Source organism: Neopsephotus bourkii, unplaced genomic scaffold (genome assembly GCF_033783945.1).
Source record: "Neopsephotus bourkii isolate Nb327-2 ecotype Australia unplaced genomic scaffold, CSIRO-AGI_Nbou_v1 NB_1189, whole genome shotgun sequence".
NCBI lineage: Eukaryota > Metazoa > Chordata > Aves > Psittaciformes > Psittacidae > Neopsephotus > Neopsephotus bourkii.
Window position 1 is genome coordinate 1,146,509 of NW_026901674.1, and position 16,340 is coordinate 1,162,848.

Consider the following 16,340-nt stretch of genomic DNA (forward strand, 5'->3'; position numbering starts at 1 on the left):
GCTGCGTGGGAATTGGGCATCTCCAGGGGATAAAGCATCTTAACACTGGGAGTGTTGTCTTCTGCAAGAATTACTTGTCTGCCCTGTGGGTACCTCTCTTTGGGGCACTGAGAGGCAGCTCATTGTACCCCAGGATTATATGGAATGGGGGAATGTGTTTCGCTGCCCTTCCCTTGGCGAGCACCCGAAGGAGCCAAACCTGCAGGAGGTTTGGGCTCTACGTGCTGCTGACACCTTGCAGGAGTTCACAGTGTGTTAGAGCAACAGGTTCTCGATTATTCCAGCCTCCCTGCTATGTTAGAAGCTGAAACCCAAGTCCAAGCTCTCAATGAATGACTCCGTGGAAATGCTGTCAGGCACGTCTCGGTGCTGCTTTGGCTTTGATTTGAATGGGTAAACATGGTGAGAAGGTGGTTGCTTTGACTTCTTCCTCGTAGCGAAAGGCTTCTTTTGAGGGAGGGTGAAGCCTCCAGTGGGACTCCTCATCACAACATCAGACCATTCTGCCCATGGCTTGGTATTGGCAATGCCTTCATGGCATGCCTGGGCCCCAGGCATCAGTGAAAAACTCCAGTTTCAGGGATGCTTTGTGCCCAGGGCTCTGCTCACCAATGTGAATAACCCTCACAGAGTCTGGTTCTCCTGAATGGAGCATCATCATCCCAGTTTGCGTGATGCTGCAGGGCATCCTTGGCTTTTGAAGGCATCTCCGCTTGCTTGTCTCACACTCTTAAGCTCTGTTCCCTTTGAATCTTCCCAAAATCCTACAAGGATGCTGGGGAGGGACTCTTCATCAGGGACTGTAGTGATAGTACAAGGGGTGATGGGTTCAAACTGAAACAGGGCAAGTTCAGGTTAGATATAAGGAAGGAGTTCTTTACTGTGAGGGTGCTGAGGCGCTGGCACAGGGTGCCCGGAGAAGTGATAAATGCTGCATCCCTGTCAGTGTTTAAGACCAGGCTGGGCACAGGGGCTTGGATGATACGGCCTGGTGTGAGGCATCCCTGCCCATGGCAGGGGGCTGGAACTGGATGATCTTAAGGTCCTTTCCAACCCAAACCATGTTGTGATTCTATGCACCAGGTTTACATGTCAGAGACAGCCTTTGCCTCGTGGTGGGCAGTTGCTGGAGGAGGCAGGATGGATACAGCCCATCTTCTCCTTACCCTGCTGCCTTAGGAAGAGCCCCCCTCTCCTCCTCACACATTCCCCATCTCCACCAGCACTATCAAAACCAGCTCCTTGGCAGCCCGTGCACGTAGGAACTGTCTTGTGCTAACAGATTGTTATGTATTTAATGAACCCGAGGAAAACAAGAGATTCGAAGGCTGAGGGGCGATACAAGTTTGCTGTTCAGTCTGCCAGATTCACACTAATTCAGACAACTCACAGATGTTTGGCTCCTCGTTCCTTAAAGAGATTTATGGAAGATGCAGGCCTTGGAAATCCATTCCTGGAGTGCTGGAGAGATGGAGGTGGCAGCGTGGGCAAAGGTTTCCCAGCCCCAGAGGACTCCTTCCTTCCATGGCCGTGCCGCTGCGGTGCCTTCCTCTTGCCAATGTTGATGGCAACGACTGGACAAACAGCAGGGAAATGTGCCTTGCAGTCGCTGGGAGGATTACTAAAGGCTTTAGGTTTGTCTTTCAGGAGCCAAGGAGCTCTTTGAAAGCTATTTCTCAGCTGAGGAATGAAACCCCAGAGATTGCCCAAGAGCCAAAGTGCTTTTGTCTAATGCAAACAGTAGCCTCATAGGGTTTGCAGGCAGTGGCGGGTACGTGTGGTACCCTCTGTGGGCACAGAAGCTGTCTGGTGGAAGCAGAAGCCTAGTTCAGGTAGATCATTTCAGTTTTGGAAGGTCCTAAGTGATTGTTTTGCTGGGCTTCAAGTGATGGTTCTGCACTCTTGAGGTATTTATCCATAAAGGGGAAATGATAAGAGGTGATGTGAAGTCTGGCAATCAATGCATGCGCCCAGTAGTGCCCTGCTTTAAATTCAGGTCATTCTTAGGGGCCTTCAGCCTTTACCAGCTCTCCATCTCATCCTCAAAAAGGGAGAAACCTGACTTGCAAGCAGTATCCAAATCTATTCTGAGAGCAGTGATGGTCTTGCATTTGGCAAGGTTTCCTCAATTGCACTATGAGATGTCCCAGATCTTGCTCGTGCTTGGTCCATGTGGTGGGCTTTTGGTGGTCAGTGATGAGCAAAAAGCATCACAGTCACTTTGCAGCCCCGAGATGTGCTTCTTACATTGACCCCAAGAGCTCTGCAGCAAGGAGGGAAGCCCAGGCCCTTAGCCCTCAGAGCATTATTATCTGGCTGTAAGTAGGTGAGCATCGTGTTACAGTGGTAGGCATTAATGTGCTATTTGGAACTGTTTATGCTTGAGAAGTGAGTCAGCAGAAGTGGCATGGTGGGGCTGTGTTTGCTGTCTCCATCTCAGCCATTTCAGGTTGTATATGGGCAAAGAACATAAGGAAGAAACAAGAACTAGTGGGTTTTGTGTCTGTTTACTAGAGCAGCACACTCTGAGAGGTAATTAAAAGTAAACCTGGACTCTGCTGGCTTGTTCAGCATCCCTGGTTGTTGAGATTAAGCAGTAGAGCAATTCTCAATTCAGCAATTCCTCAGCTTTTGGGAGCGTGGCCAACACTCACAGTGTCTCACAGAGCACTGCAGATTCTTGTCGTAAATCTCACAAGTGGGGGGGGGAAGCAGAAAGGTGAGATGGTTTGTGGGACCTGCTGCTGCTGCTTCAGCTGCTCTGCTTCACAGACAACCCTTGGCCCCATATTTCCAGTATTCCTTGGATATACTACTCGAAATTCGAGCAGATTAGGCAATGATTGCAGGTTTGCTCGAAGAGAATGTGCCATGTATACAGTCGTTTGGACTAAGAGCATCCTGTAGGCTACTATGTCCATATGGTGCCATGCAGAGATACTGGCAGTCTCTGTCTCCAAACCGGTGTGCTTCCTGGGAGGGCTGCATTCCCCTGGGGCAGTCCTGCTGGGCTCATGGGGCTGAGCTTTGCTTTATGTTGCTCCCAGTGGTACAGTCGGTCTGTGTTAAGTTGGCCCCAGCATTGCTCCATGGCAGAGCAATGTGCTGGGGGTGCACCCTCAAGCTGGACACAGTCCTGCATGTGGCCAAGCAGGGAGTGTTCATGGCCAGGTTGGACACAGGGGCTTGGAGCAAGCTGCTCTAGTGGAAGGTGTCCCTGCCCGTGGCAGGGGGTTGGAGCTGGATGAGCTTTGAGGTCCCTTCCAACACAACCATTCAACGAAGGTCTGATGCTGGTCCTGCTGGAAAACGTGTGTGCAGGCTGGATGTGCAGCCAAGGGATATTGGAGTTAGTGCTCCAGATGTGTGTGCTCTTCTCTTTACCTAGCACGCATGAGCAGTGCAGCAAGCTGGGTCCTGTGCAGCCTCTTTGCACATCTACTTGGCACCTCCCTGCTGGAGACCGGCTGTCTCCTCGCTCACACCTCTCGCTTCCCGGTTGCTGTTTTGCAATGACTAATTTTGCTCTCTTCTTTTCCTTTTCAGTTGCCAGGGAGGAAAAGGCAAAGTCACTGCCAGCACCATTTTCTTCAAGCTAAGATGTTGAGACAAAGCACCTCTGCCCCTTCCTTATCCTTTCAGTCCCTTTCGCTCCTCCTATGTAAGGGAGTCTTCCCCCTGCCACTCCTGTTCCCTGAGAGCACGGGGGCAATAAACCTGATGTGTTTCACTCTACTAGACGGTGTGTAATTTTCCTTAATTGCTCTTATTTTTGGTGAGAGCTTGCCTGTACGTAAGGGTCCAACCCAAACATGTAGATCTGGGTGTGAGCTTGGATTCCAGGCTCTCCGTAAAGGCTAGGTAGGTTTGGATGTGTGGTTTGGAGTTCAGGGTGTTGGAGACCTGCTGCCTTTGTCGTCAGGTTGAGGTGATGCCCAGGCATTTGGAGCAAGGGATTGGATCGAAATAAGACTTCTATTTGCTTAGTAATTAATTGCTGGTTATGTGCAGGACACTGGTACATCCGTTGTTCCTGCTAGTAAGGGCTAATCTTACACCTCCATAAGGTTGCACGTCCATCCTCAGTGGCTGTACATGGGATTCCCTGCTCTTAATGCAACCCCTGGAGATGGGTGCTGTTGCAGTCAGCCTTGTGCTCCTTCTGGCTGTGGGTTCTATTAGTGTGGCTGTAGAGGTTGGCTCCATCTGGGCTGCCCTGCACTGGCAGCTCTGTGGCACACGTGAATGTTGGGCTGTGGTAGTGAGATCCTCATTCCTTCATGAAGCTGTTGGTTGTAAGCAAAGAGGTGATGTGGTTCTTGAAGCCGTGCAGACCTACAGAGCAGTGTTCACCTTGAACACAACCTGTTGCTGCTTTCCCTTTTGCTGTGCTGGCTGTTAAAGGTGCTGAGTGTAGGCAAGGCTTTTAGTTGTTAAGTGATGCTCAAAGTGCATCTTTATCTTGTTAGCCCTGGAAAAGCATCATGGAGCTGCAAGCAGGAGGCAGAGGAAGACATTGCATTATTCCTTGTCTTTGGCTGGTGACTTCTGAGTACCTGGAGCATGTGGTGAGCCTCAGTCCTTGCCAGGTAGGACGGGAGAGCCTTGCAGGATGCATGATCTCCTGCACCAGAGCCCTTCTCCAGGAGCTGGGGATGACACTGCAGAGCAGGAGGAGGTGACTGCGGGCTCAGGGTGAGATGGGGCAGGGCTGCAGCCTTTGTGCACCGATGGCTGGGCAGCCTGGGCAGCTCTTGCCTCTTGACAGAGTCCCAAGGGATGATCCTGACACGGCTGCATCCGTGGAAATTCTGTCCTTTGAAGTCACTTGCGCTGACTCATGATCCTGTTTACTCAGGACTACTCCACGGGGCGTTTTCAGAGTGTGAAGGCTTCTTCTCAGGCTGTGAATGGCATCTTGCACTCTTACTGGAGGATTTTAACTCCATCAATGAGATCGGGATTCACTGATGGTGTGGCAGAGTGCTTGCGCAAGGGGAGCAAGCCTCCCAGAGCTGAGCACCTCATAGTCCTGGTGCAGAAGGCAAATTATTGCCTGAGTGAAGGAGCAAGCCCACATCTAGTTACCTGCAAATGACAGGCTTCCAGGGTTTTTCCAGATTTATAGTGCAATAAACCAACAAGCTCAAGATGGACCTCTTGGCATTGTCCAAAGCAATGATGATTCTATGATGATTCTATTCTATGATTCTATTCATTGGTGGTGAGGCAGGCAGTGCAATGAGGAGAGTCAGTGTGGCCCCAAATCCCTCCTAAGACGCACAATGATGGGGAATGGGGAGAAGGTTTTCTGTTTGGATAAAGACTGTAACATGATGCTGTAGAAAGCAAACCCCACAATTCCCACTTGCAGTAACCAGTTTTGGCTATTTCCCCCACTTCCTTGTAAGTCACCTGTAGTGTTTGAAGGTGAGCTGACTGTGGTGTGCTGGGTTCCACAGCCCTTTGTGTGCATGGAGAACTGGGGCTCTGTGCAGCAGGAGGGGAATTTGGGTTTAACTGGTGTGAGGGGAGGGTGGTTAAGCCTTAGGAACACGCTCAGAGTCTGGCCTGGAGGGGTGAGGTTTGGTTCTTCAGACGTGTGGGTCTAAACTGCATTAAACCAATACCGCAATCACAGCGGCTCTTTGCTCAGCCCCTTGTTTTCTGCTCGGAGGTTGGTGTTTTCCTCTGCCCAGCTGCATGTACTGCTTCTCCTCTCAGAGAGCTGTGTAGATCAAGCTGCTGCGTCTTCCCTCTGTCGTATTTGTTGCTCCTTTGGTGGCATTTGAAACTTATGAACCGGTGTTCCCAAACCCTCCTGCTCTGGGATAAGCCTCAGGGCAGCGGCTGCTGGAAGATGCGCTGAGCTGCGACACTTGGCTTGCTCCAGCCTTGCCTCCCGAAGTTCTGTGTGCCTTTGGATAGCGTCAGCATTGGCTCTATGGAGCCAGACTTCATGGTGTGGAAATAGGAATATTTCTTGCTAAGCCAAAGCATTGCCCTAGGTTGTACTGTAGCGTGTTGGAATGACGCTGCTGGTGGTGATGGAGCCAAGTCCAGGGTGTGCCAGGGACGAAGGCTGGGCTTGGGTGTTTGTCCTTCCTCCTCTTTCAATGCGTTTGGGAGCTCTTTGGAAGTGGCTGGGAGTCCTCTGCCTGGAGATGGATGGGCACCTCTCGCTTTCATTCAGAAGGCAAAGGTGAGGAATGCTTCTCTTGTCCCCTCGCAGGGCTTTAGGAAAACTTCATGTGCAGTCCTGAAGGAATATTCAGGCACAGCACAGGGATCAGTGCTGGAACATGGGGTTGGGAGCAGGTCCTGCATGGCTTGTGGTTTTTCACTGGAGGCTTTCAACAGCATTAATAATTCACAGGGGCGGATGATTGATATTCCAAGAGTGATCCTAATGTATGGCTCACAGGGTGTATCAGCATGCAAAATACAGCTCGGGCTCCTCGTTCCTCTCATCCCTTTCTGCCTGTAAATAGGTTTTATGTCAGTGTGTGTGTGTCTGGAGATGCATTATTAGAGACTGAATGTTTTCTGTACAGGGGCTGCTGGTCCCACAAGTGGAAATGTGTGATTCTGGTCCTCAGTCTTCATGAAGAGTACCGCTGGGGTTGCACTGTGGGTTTATGATAGTGGTTACTGTTCAGGCTCCCTCCAGCCATGGCAGAGACCCAACAGCTTGCTAAATCCTGAGGTCTTTTCTTCTCAGCCTGTATTTTGAAGCAATGCCCATGGAAAAATCATGGTTTGGGTGTTTCTATGCACTAGAGCTGCTTGTGAGTGCTCCGTACAGCTCAGGAGATGCTGTTGATCCCAGTGGCCATGGCCCAGGTCTGAACTTAACCTTGATGACAGGATGAAGATAGTTCCTTTATCTGATTGCGAGTGAGGAAATACATGTCTTAAAATAATGAATGGTCCCTGAAGAGCATCTTTTCATTAGCATGTGTGTGTGTGTGAAAGCCTCCAGTCTATAAATACACAGTAGTTTCCTCCTCTGAGTCGATGGGGAACCCATCCCAGCTCTGCAGAAGTGTTTCTATCCCACAGCACTTGTTTGCATCCCAGGGACATGACGGGGCAGGACTGTGCTGGGTCACACCATGTATCAGGCGCCCAGTGAAGCGGGATGAGGAGCCGAAGATCCCATTTCACTTGAAACTTCTCCTTTTTATAGCACTTTTTCACTGGGGATGGTTTCAAACCCCAACCAAGCGGTACTTAACAAGAGCCCAGACCTGAAAGCGCACCTCAGACACAACACTGGGTGATGTTAACTGCCAGTTTGTTCTCACTAGGGCTGTGTTACTGCATTAAATGCAGTGGAACAGGGAGGTGTGAGTGCTGTGTGCTGCAGCCTGTCCGGCACAGGCAGGGAGCATCTGCCTGTACTTGCTGCTGTTCCTGCCTGCTGGCTGCCGCACGCCCGGGTGTGTGTAGGAGTCTGCAGCACCAACATTAACCATTACCTTAGGGAAAGGTAATTATTCCTGAGGAACCATACCCTGTTAAAGAGGAGCTGTGCTTAACTGCTTTCGTGCTGCTCGGAAGGTTGTTTGATCTTTACTCCCCACACTGCCAATGTGCTGCGGATGGCCCCAGCATCATCCCAAGCACAGTGAGTCCAGCCCTGTGGCAAGCATCCCTGTGTTGGTGCTAGGATCAGGGACAGCCAAGATTGTGGCAGATAAAAATATAGACCTTGAGTGGTTTTATCCCTGTCCTGTGTTTTAGGCATCTATGCTATGGTGCAGGGAGCAGCAGGGCACCACTCGGGGGGGTTTCCTTAGTGCTGGGGGAAGGCTGGAGCCTCCCAGAGCCCCATGCTCCTCATCTTCATCATGTCAAAAGGAGCGTGAGCATCAGCAGAAGGAAGGGATTCTCCCCTTCTACTGCACTCTGCGAAGACACCCCTGCAGTCCTGGTCCAGCTCTGGGGCAACGGCACAAGAGGGACATGGAGCTGGTGAGCTTTAAGGTCCCTTCCAACACAAACCAATCTGAAGTTCTAGGATCTTTTCCCTCTTACATGCAGCTCTTTTTAGGGAGCATCTCCTGGCCTTGTGTTTGCTCAGAGCCTGGTGTAAGCAGCCGTGCCTCCTGAACAGGACCTGTAGGTCTTGCTGCATGTCAATAGGTTTGATGCAAGGATCATCAGAATGCAGCAACGCAGAAGTCCTGTGGAGCTTCTTAATGACCGTACAGTGGCTCTATCTGCTTGCTCCTGGCAAAGAGCTTGATGTCCCCAGGCCATCCCCAGCACTGGGGGAGACTCCTGAGCATAACTTGGGGGTCCATCTGCTGTAACAGAGGTGCCTGAGCTACCTGCAGCATCGTTGGGGGTGATGCGGACACGTTGCTGTGTTAGTCAACTGGTCCTTCGGCCACCCTATCCTCTCTTGCATTGTGATCTCCTCGCATGAGCCCAGGTTACCATAAATACCATATATACAATATATAAATAGCATAAATATGTGGTCTGGGCTCACAGATTGTGTCATTTTGATGGTCTAAAAAGCTTTACTTTTCCATTTGTTGGTTTCCATTTGGTCATTGGGTTGCCCAGAAGTTAATGATGAAGCTACCAATAAATTGCATATTATAAACCCACCAGGGTCTCATAAGAAGCTGCAGACTGTAGGAGGGGCCCTTGGGGAGGGTAAATCTTTGGGAAATGTATTGATTCCCACTCCTGGCTTTGCACTCTGCATGAACTTTATCCTCACACAAGAATAGAAGGTGATTTTTCTTTACCAGCCAGCTGGCCTTCAAATGAGCTACTGATAACACCATCACAAGCTCTAATCCCAGTAAACACAGGGAAGATGATTTATGAGCTGGGAACAGAAGCCGTATCCATTCATGATGAGGTTTAATACTTGTTTGAAGCATACTCTCAAATACTGTCCTTAAATATCACAGTTGGGTTTGACTGCATGGTGCAAGATCAGTGCAAATGGTGGTTTTGGTTGTTAACTGCAAGGCAAATAGCAAAACACGATTAGAGGAGTGATTTGGGGAAAACATTGTTTTCCATAATCAGATTTGAAGTGCAATCTGTCTGCTTTTACACAGAGTAAGTTAATGGGCGAGGATGGCAGGAGGTGAGGCAGAGCCGATGGTCAGGTCTGGGTGGTGCTCTGTAAGCCTGGCTTGCCGTTCTTCACATGTGCTCATTGTGCAGCCATTAGCTTTTGCTGCCTAAGGAATAGGTAAGGATCAGGAGGTCTGGTGTGGCCTGAGGATATCAGGGCTGGGAGCCCTCTCCTTCCTTGTAGGCAACTCTTTGCCTTGCTTTTTCCCCAAAGGGCTCTTCATGGTTTGGGAATCGGGGAGTAACTGGGATGGGATGGGGGCATCCAGGGGATTTCACAGTCTGATGATGGAAAGGTTTTTTCTGCTGAACATCTGCTCCCAGTTGGTGTGGGGGCAAGGACTGCTTGGGGCTTCAATGAGCCATTCTTTCACAGCTTGGTAACTTCGGTATAGGGGATATGAGTTCCATTTATTGAAGGGAAGATTCAGAAGAAACTTTATCTATCTGTCTGTCTATCTATCTGTCTGCCAATCAATCTATCTATGTATCCATCCATCTATCAATCAATCTGTCTATCTATCAATCAATCTGTCTATCCATCTATCTATCTATCTGTCTGTCTGTCTGTCTCTGTCTCTCTGTCTCTCTGTCTCTCTGTCTAATCTACCTGCCTGCCTGCCTGCCTATCCGTCTATCTATCTATCTATCTATCTATCTATCTATCTATCTATCTACCTACCTACCTACCTACCTACCTACCTACCTACCTACCTACCTAAAATACTTCTATCCCTCCAGATCACCTCATGCACTCTATATGCTTCCACCAGCTCATGCACTCACTCATCCTGTGAAACAGCTCTGCACTGATGAGGTGCAGAGGATCACCAGCAACGTTTCATACTCTTAACATAAATACTCCTATGGAGGAGCCACCCTCGGGGTGTTTTTAGGTCAGCACTCACCCTTTGCTCAGCGCACCCACCCTCCATCCCCCAGGCAAGTCCCTTAAAGCTGTTCTCTCTGTATGCACACAGGGAGTTTTCCACGCTCAGAGGCTGTTCCTGCACATGCCCCAAGGAGCTGGTGGGGCTGAACCTTTCCTGGAGGACCATGGACTGAAAGAGGAGCTTCACCAGACCTCAGCTGCTGGTGCCCTTCGCCTGGACCCTGATGGACTCCACGTCAGGACTGCATTACCATGGTGATGATCTTAACCAAAACGCGGCAGAACAAAGGTGCTGACTCCGTAACAGGCAGGACTGAGCTGGTAAGAGCCCTGAGAGCTTTCTCGAAACTCGTTTGCGACCAACAGCTTTGCCATAGATTTATAATAAGGGCTTCTTGTGCTGCAGGGCTGGATCTTTACACTGTGGAATCCTGGAATGGTTTCTGTTGGAAGAGGCCTTAAAGCTCATTCAGCTTCAACTCCTGCCACAGGCAGGGACCCCTTCCACTGGAGCAGCTTGCTCCAAGCCCCTGTGTCCAACCTGGCCTTGAGCACTGCCACGGATGGGGCAGCCACAGCTTCTCTGGGCACCCTGTGCCAGCGCCTCAGCACCCTCACAGGGAAGAGCTTCTGCCTAAGAGCTCAGCTCAGTCTCCCCTCGGGCAGGTTCAAGCCATTCCCCTTGGCCTGTCCCTACAGGCCCTTGTCCCAAGCCCCTCTCCAGGTTTCCTGCAGCCCCTTTAGGCACTGGAGCTGCTCTAAGGTCTCCCCTTCAGGAGCCTTCTCTTCTCCAGGCTGCCCCAGCCCAGCTCTCTCAGCCTGGCTCCAGAGCAGAGCTGCTCCAGCCCTTGCAGCATCTCCATGGCCTCCTCTGGCCTCGCTCCAACAGCTCCATGTCCCTCTTGTGCTGCTGTCCCAGAGCTGAACACAGGAGATGGTTTATAGCACTGTTTTCTACTGAGCTGCATTAATATCCAAGGAACAGGGGATTAGGGAGTGATTGGAGTGCTGTGGCTTTTGCATATATGAATCTCAGTAAGCATGAAATGAAATAAACAATAGAAAAAAACATTAAATCAACACCTTGAATAACATGGGTGAGAAGTTGCTTCACCAACAGTGAACAGATGCTCATCATTAATAGAAGGATGAGCAAGTGGGGAACAGGATTGAGTGTGAGGTGGCAAAGGGCAGTGCTGTAGTACATAACAGTCTTTGTGGCAGGCTGGACTGATGCAAATGCAACCACGCTGGTTGAGCAGGCAACAGAAGAGCAAATGAGGAGCAGCAGACAGACTAAATGATGCTGGAAGGGACAAGTGAGGCCATGGGGCTGAGAAAGCCCAGAGCTGATTGTGGATGTTTGCTCCTCTGTCCTCCAGGATAGATGGTCATAGCCAGAGAAGGAATTAGACCAAAAGGCTATTCCTGCACTGAGAGTCTCAGATAAGGGCGTGCAGGATCACAGCAGGAAGCATCTGGCAGGACTAGCCCTAAATGGGCATGTTGAGCATAAAAGATATATAAATGTCTTAAGTTTGGTGAGGATGACAAACCCTCCAGCTGGGCTTCCTCGGCAGATAGTGCAGTGTGCTGGGTGAAGGGCAACCTGCCCTGGCAGCGCATGGTGGAAGAGAAGGCAAGCAAGGTGGAGGCAATGTTAAATCCTGCTTTAAAAGGGGAAAAATTGGGAAGGAAGGATATTGATCTGTTGGAAAAATGTCCTTGCTTTAGTGCTGGGAAGGCAGCATCTCCTGTGGCTGCTGCTCTGGGCACCAAGAGGCAGCATCTGATGCTGGCTGTGTCCTGCAGGTGTGCAGGCCAAGAGGAGGGGAACTTGGTGCAGAGGCACATGAGAAGTGGTTTCTTCTGCTCCTATGGGAAGGGGTGGGCACTGGGGCTGGCCGATGGCAGGGAGTGGAGATGCAGAGCTGTAATGAGAAACTTTGCCCCCATGTGTTTGCCGAGTGCCTCCCGCAGCGCTGGAGCTGGGTCAATAGTGCAGTGGTGGTTCTGGTTACACAAGGTGGATTGCTGGGTTGTCTGGGCTGTTGAATTGAGGCAAGAAGACTGGTACTCCAAAGAAGGAAAGAGTTCTTCCATTGGCTTCATGGGAAAGGCCAAAGAGCAAAGCCTAAAAGACATAAATGTCTGAGCAGTGGAGCAGTATCACCTACCAAAATCTGGTCATAGAATTCCAGACTGGTTGGAAGGGATCTTAAAGCTCATCCAGTCCCATCCCCTGCCACGGGCAGGGACCCCTTACACTAGAGCAGCTTGCTCCAAGCCCTTGTGTCCAACCTGGCCTTGAACACTGCCAGGGATGGGGCAGCCACAGCTTCTCTGGGCACCCTGTGCCTGCATTGCCCAAAGAGTTATACTCAATATGGGACATGTCACCTAAAGTTGTTGGGCACTCTTTGGAGACAGCTGCTTGTCCTTGCTGTCTCCTGATTAATTCTGAGCTGCTGCTTCCTAAAGGAGGGGCTTGACAGCTAGAGACACCCTTACTGCACATAGAAAAGTGGCACATGCTCCAAAGAAGATGATCAGCTCTTATTTACATTACGTCTGGATCCCATTGTTTTCTGCATCCACATCCTTCTATATTCACTATTTACAGTATTCTGTATGTAAAGTGGGATTCTTTTATTAGATTGCTCTGTGGAAGCAGGCTCCAGCGGTTATTATCATTATATATTACATTATTATCATCATCATCATCATCATGTGAGCAAGCAACATGTAAGATGTGGATGAGGAGAGAAGGTGCGAATGTGGTGGCCTAACGCCAGATAAAGCGCAGCTATGGTAGCACAGATGAGCAGAGAGGTCATGCTGGTGCTTCCCTCAGACGATGTAAAGCCTTGCTCAGATGGAATGGTGTTGCCAGGAGAGACACTTCAGAAGCAGAATATGGGTATTTTGGGGGATAATAAAAGAACAATTAGTATTAAAGTGATTTGCAGGCATAGCTGAAATGGCATGGAGCTGCAGATGACATTGATTTATTGCATATAGAACTGTCCATGCCCATTTTTAGAAGTCTGATGATGTCTCTCACACTGTCAAGAGGAAAATTCTTGGGAAAAAAAGAGCATGTAAAACAACTGGGATTATTTTGCACCCGTATAGTTGCATTTCCCCCTATTTTTAGTGCAAATCAGCACAATCTGAATGTGGACTCCCCAAAAGCGCTGTGGTGAGTGCCTTAGAAACATTCTATGTTTAAAAACCTAAATAGAATCATAGAATAGCTTTGTACCTAGATGGGAGGACTTAATGGGCTTGGATGGGGTTCAGATGCCACTGCTGCTGCTTACTTGTCAGTGAATTCAGTACAGAACTGCCACTGAATTCCAGCTCCCAATTCAGTTTCTCCAGTGTTTTAGGTCCTGGGGCTGGGACCTTGCTGCAGCTATTCCCATGGGTATGGAAGGACCAACTGCAGGACCCATAATCTGCAAGTTTGGGCCTCACCACCATCCCCAGAGTTAATGAAATTGGATTTCATTGATGGAAGATGACTGGGTCTGTCCCCTGGTCGCTTCTAAAACAGGACCATTGTGGGCACCCAAGGCTCTTCTCCCTCCTGGCTGCAATGTGGAGGTAGGGTGGTTTCTGGTGCCCCAGTCGAGTCTGTGGGAAGTGAATAGTTTCTCTGCTTGTTTGCAGCACACTCCAAAGATGAGTCAAGGACCTACCCTCTTCTCTTGTGGCGTGATGGGTAAGTAGGAGACGCTTCTGTCCCTGTTTACTGCACCTCTGTTCCTGCTTTCATAGAATCACAGAATGGTTTGGGTTGGAAAGGACCTTAAGCTCATCCAGTTCCAACTCCATGCCGTGGGCAGGAACACCTCACACTAGACCATATCACCCAAGCCCCGTCCAACCTGGGCTTAAACGCTGCCAGGGATGGAACATTTACCACTTCTTTGAGCAACCTGTTCCAGTAAATAGCAATGGGTGGGAAGATGTCCTGAACAGCTCAGTCTCCCCCAAAACACTCCCCTGTAGCCCCTGGGGTGGGCATCACCCACCTGCCCAACACAGTGTGGATGGAGTGGCACCCATCCCACCACCCGCTAGTGGTGTCCATCCTGCTCATGCCACCCTCCTTCCCAGAGGTTCTGCCAGTTACCACTGCTGAGTGAATTGCTTATCTCCTTCCCCCTCCCCTTTGCTTATTTTTACAGTAACAGTTGAGATTATAAGCACTTTGGGTCTGAGGTTGTGTTTGAGTATCCAGCCCATGACCGTGGCTCTTGAACTGTTGGCAGAATGCAAGTAATAAATATCAGTGTTATCACTAAAATGTTCTACCACTTGGCACAAAGTGTTTGGACAGGCCTCAAACAAGAAGGAAAATGTCTTAATTTTGCCTTTGATGGTAACCATGGTATAGGATGTTCAATAACTTTTAAGTCAGAGCTTACTATCAGTTTTTATGCTGAACAGCCACCAGAATTGATGGGGGATTGGTGCCTTGGCCCATGATACTGATAGTGCTGGGGGCTGTGCTGGTACATTGTGCTCTTTGGGCTTTGTAGGGGGAAGCAGTCCCAAAGTGAAGTCTCAAAACCCCATTAAAACTTGCAGGTCAAGTTTTATTTTGAGCTAAGCTGCTTGCTGTGAAAGCCAGGACTTTACAGACAAAGAGCTGCCCCTTTTCCTCATGGACACAACTCTCATTAGTGCTAATGGGACCTGAGCATCGACAGGGGATATTTCCCAAGCTCTCTGCTAACTCAGGCACTGGGAGGCAGGGAAAGATGGAAAGCATTTGGAGTTTTTCAGATGGAAGTCACAAGCTTCTGAGTCAAGAAGGGGTAGAGACAGCCCGTTCCCTTTCTCCTGCCTGTCAAGCATGAGTGAGGAACAAAGAAACCCGATCAGATGGTTTTGTCTTGCACTGCGGCACTGGCAGGCTCTCCAGCAGATCTGATGAGTCTATGCCTAATTGAAAAGCAGCTTGTCTTAAAGAGCTTTTACAAAGCCTTCTGTGTCTTCCTAATGCTGCTCTGATCTTCCTTGGCTGCCAAATGATCCTCTTTCTGAGGGGAACAAATGTCACCTCCTTGATCACAGCTTGCCATGTAATGGGCTTCATCATGCCCACTCCAGAGGAGCCAGTCTCTCCAGAACGCAAGGGCATCACTTAGCTTGGGTTTCATTTTAGGCATCCTTCCTGAGTGGTGTTCCTAATGTCTCCAAATATGGGTCACAATCAGACTAATCAGGTGCCAAAACTTGCTTGACTTTTTAAAGGAGACCCATGGTTATAGTGGCACCGAATGTAAAACTTAGGGAATGTTCCAGATCAAAGGGTAAAGTCCCTGTTGGTGGAAAGCACTGAGATAAATGAACACAGTGGAGTTTGGACTGGCAGCACAGCCAGCGGAAGGCAGGCTTATAGTCCCATGTGTGGTGTTGGTGGGATGGAGGGATGTTGGCTTAATTTTCCAGGGTTTTTACCTGGAAGTGGCTGAGGTTCTTGGCACGGCATCTTCCTGGCTGCCTTTGGAGGCAAGGGCAGCTTTGGGCAGGAAGGCAGCTTGTGGCTGGTCCCAGTGGCCATGGGTCAGCAGGGCAGGCTGCTGGGAGAGCATCATCCAAACCTGGATGGTGGCTCAGGAGCATAGTGTCCAGGAAGGAGAAGGAATAAGTTGGGACAAAGCCCCAAGGGGTGTGTAATGCACCATGACCAAGAAACCAGCTGGGGTGCTGCTTACCTGTGGCATAACGTGGGGAAAAGAGTAAGCTGAAGCCCTTACATCTTAGATGCACCTTAACCTCATAGGGGACTAAACAAATCAGGAGCCTGAAAATTGATTATAGATTGGAATATAACCGAATATATGAGTAGACATTATGAAAGACTTGATACATCAGATGATGCAATGTTAGATCCACTTCTCAACATGGCCTAAATAACCACCTAGTTTTTAGATTTAAAAGAAATACTCCTGCTAGGGTGGTGATAATACTAAAAAGATGGGGTTTACCTTTATATAGCCCTTTGCTGGAAGGAAGATTAGAAGTGAAATGCCTAGAACTATAAACGCAACAACTTATTTTTTCCTGTCTCCTTGGCGGGTCCTTGAAGCATCTGGAAGTATAAGAATTGTCTTGTGGCATAAGGACTTTTTCTCCTTCCCTTTTCTTCCCCTGCAGTCGCATATGAATGGCTGTGCTTGAAAAAGGTGACATAAAGTTGGGGCATTACTTTTGACTTCCTCTATTGAAATTGCTCAGCCTTTGAATGGATGGCAGAAGAAAATTCAGGCTATTTTAACAAGGCATTGGCAGCATCACCTTACCTTTCCCTAGCAGGTATATAACA

General features: G+C 49.4%; 1 protein-coding gene across 3 annotated transcripts in view; it reads left to right on the forward strand.

The window, feature by feature from the left end:
- FAM53B (family with sequence similarity 53 member B) overlaps nt 1-16,340 on the forward strand; it is a 48,634-nt gene that overhangs the window by 9,576 nt on the left and 22,718 nt on the right. For 2 of the 3 annotated variants that reach the window (XM_061364117.1, XM_061364118.1), the window contains exons 2-3: nt 10,086-10,318; nt 13,673-13,724. In XM_061364117.1, the coding sequence (XP_061220101.1) occupies nt 10,250-10,318; nt 13,673-13,724 (121 nt within the window). In that variant the 5' untranslated portion in view covers nt 10,086-10,249. Of the gene's footprint in view, nt 1-9,902; nt 10,002-10,085; nt 10,319-13,672; nt 13,725-16,340 lie in introns of those variants that run through there. The other variant, XM_061364120.1, reaches the window with a different exon arrangement.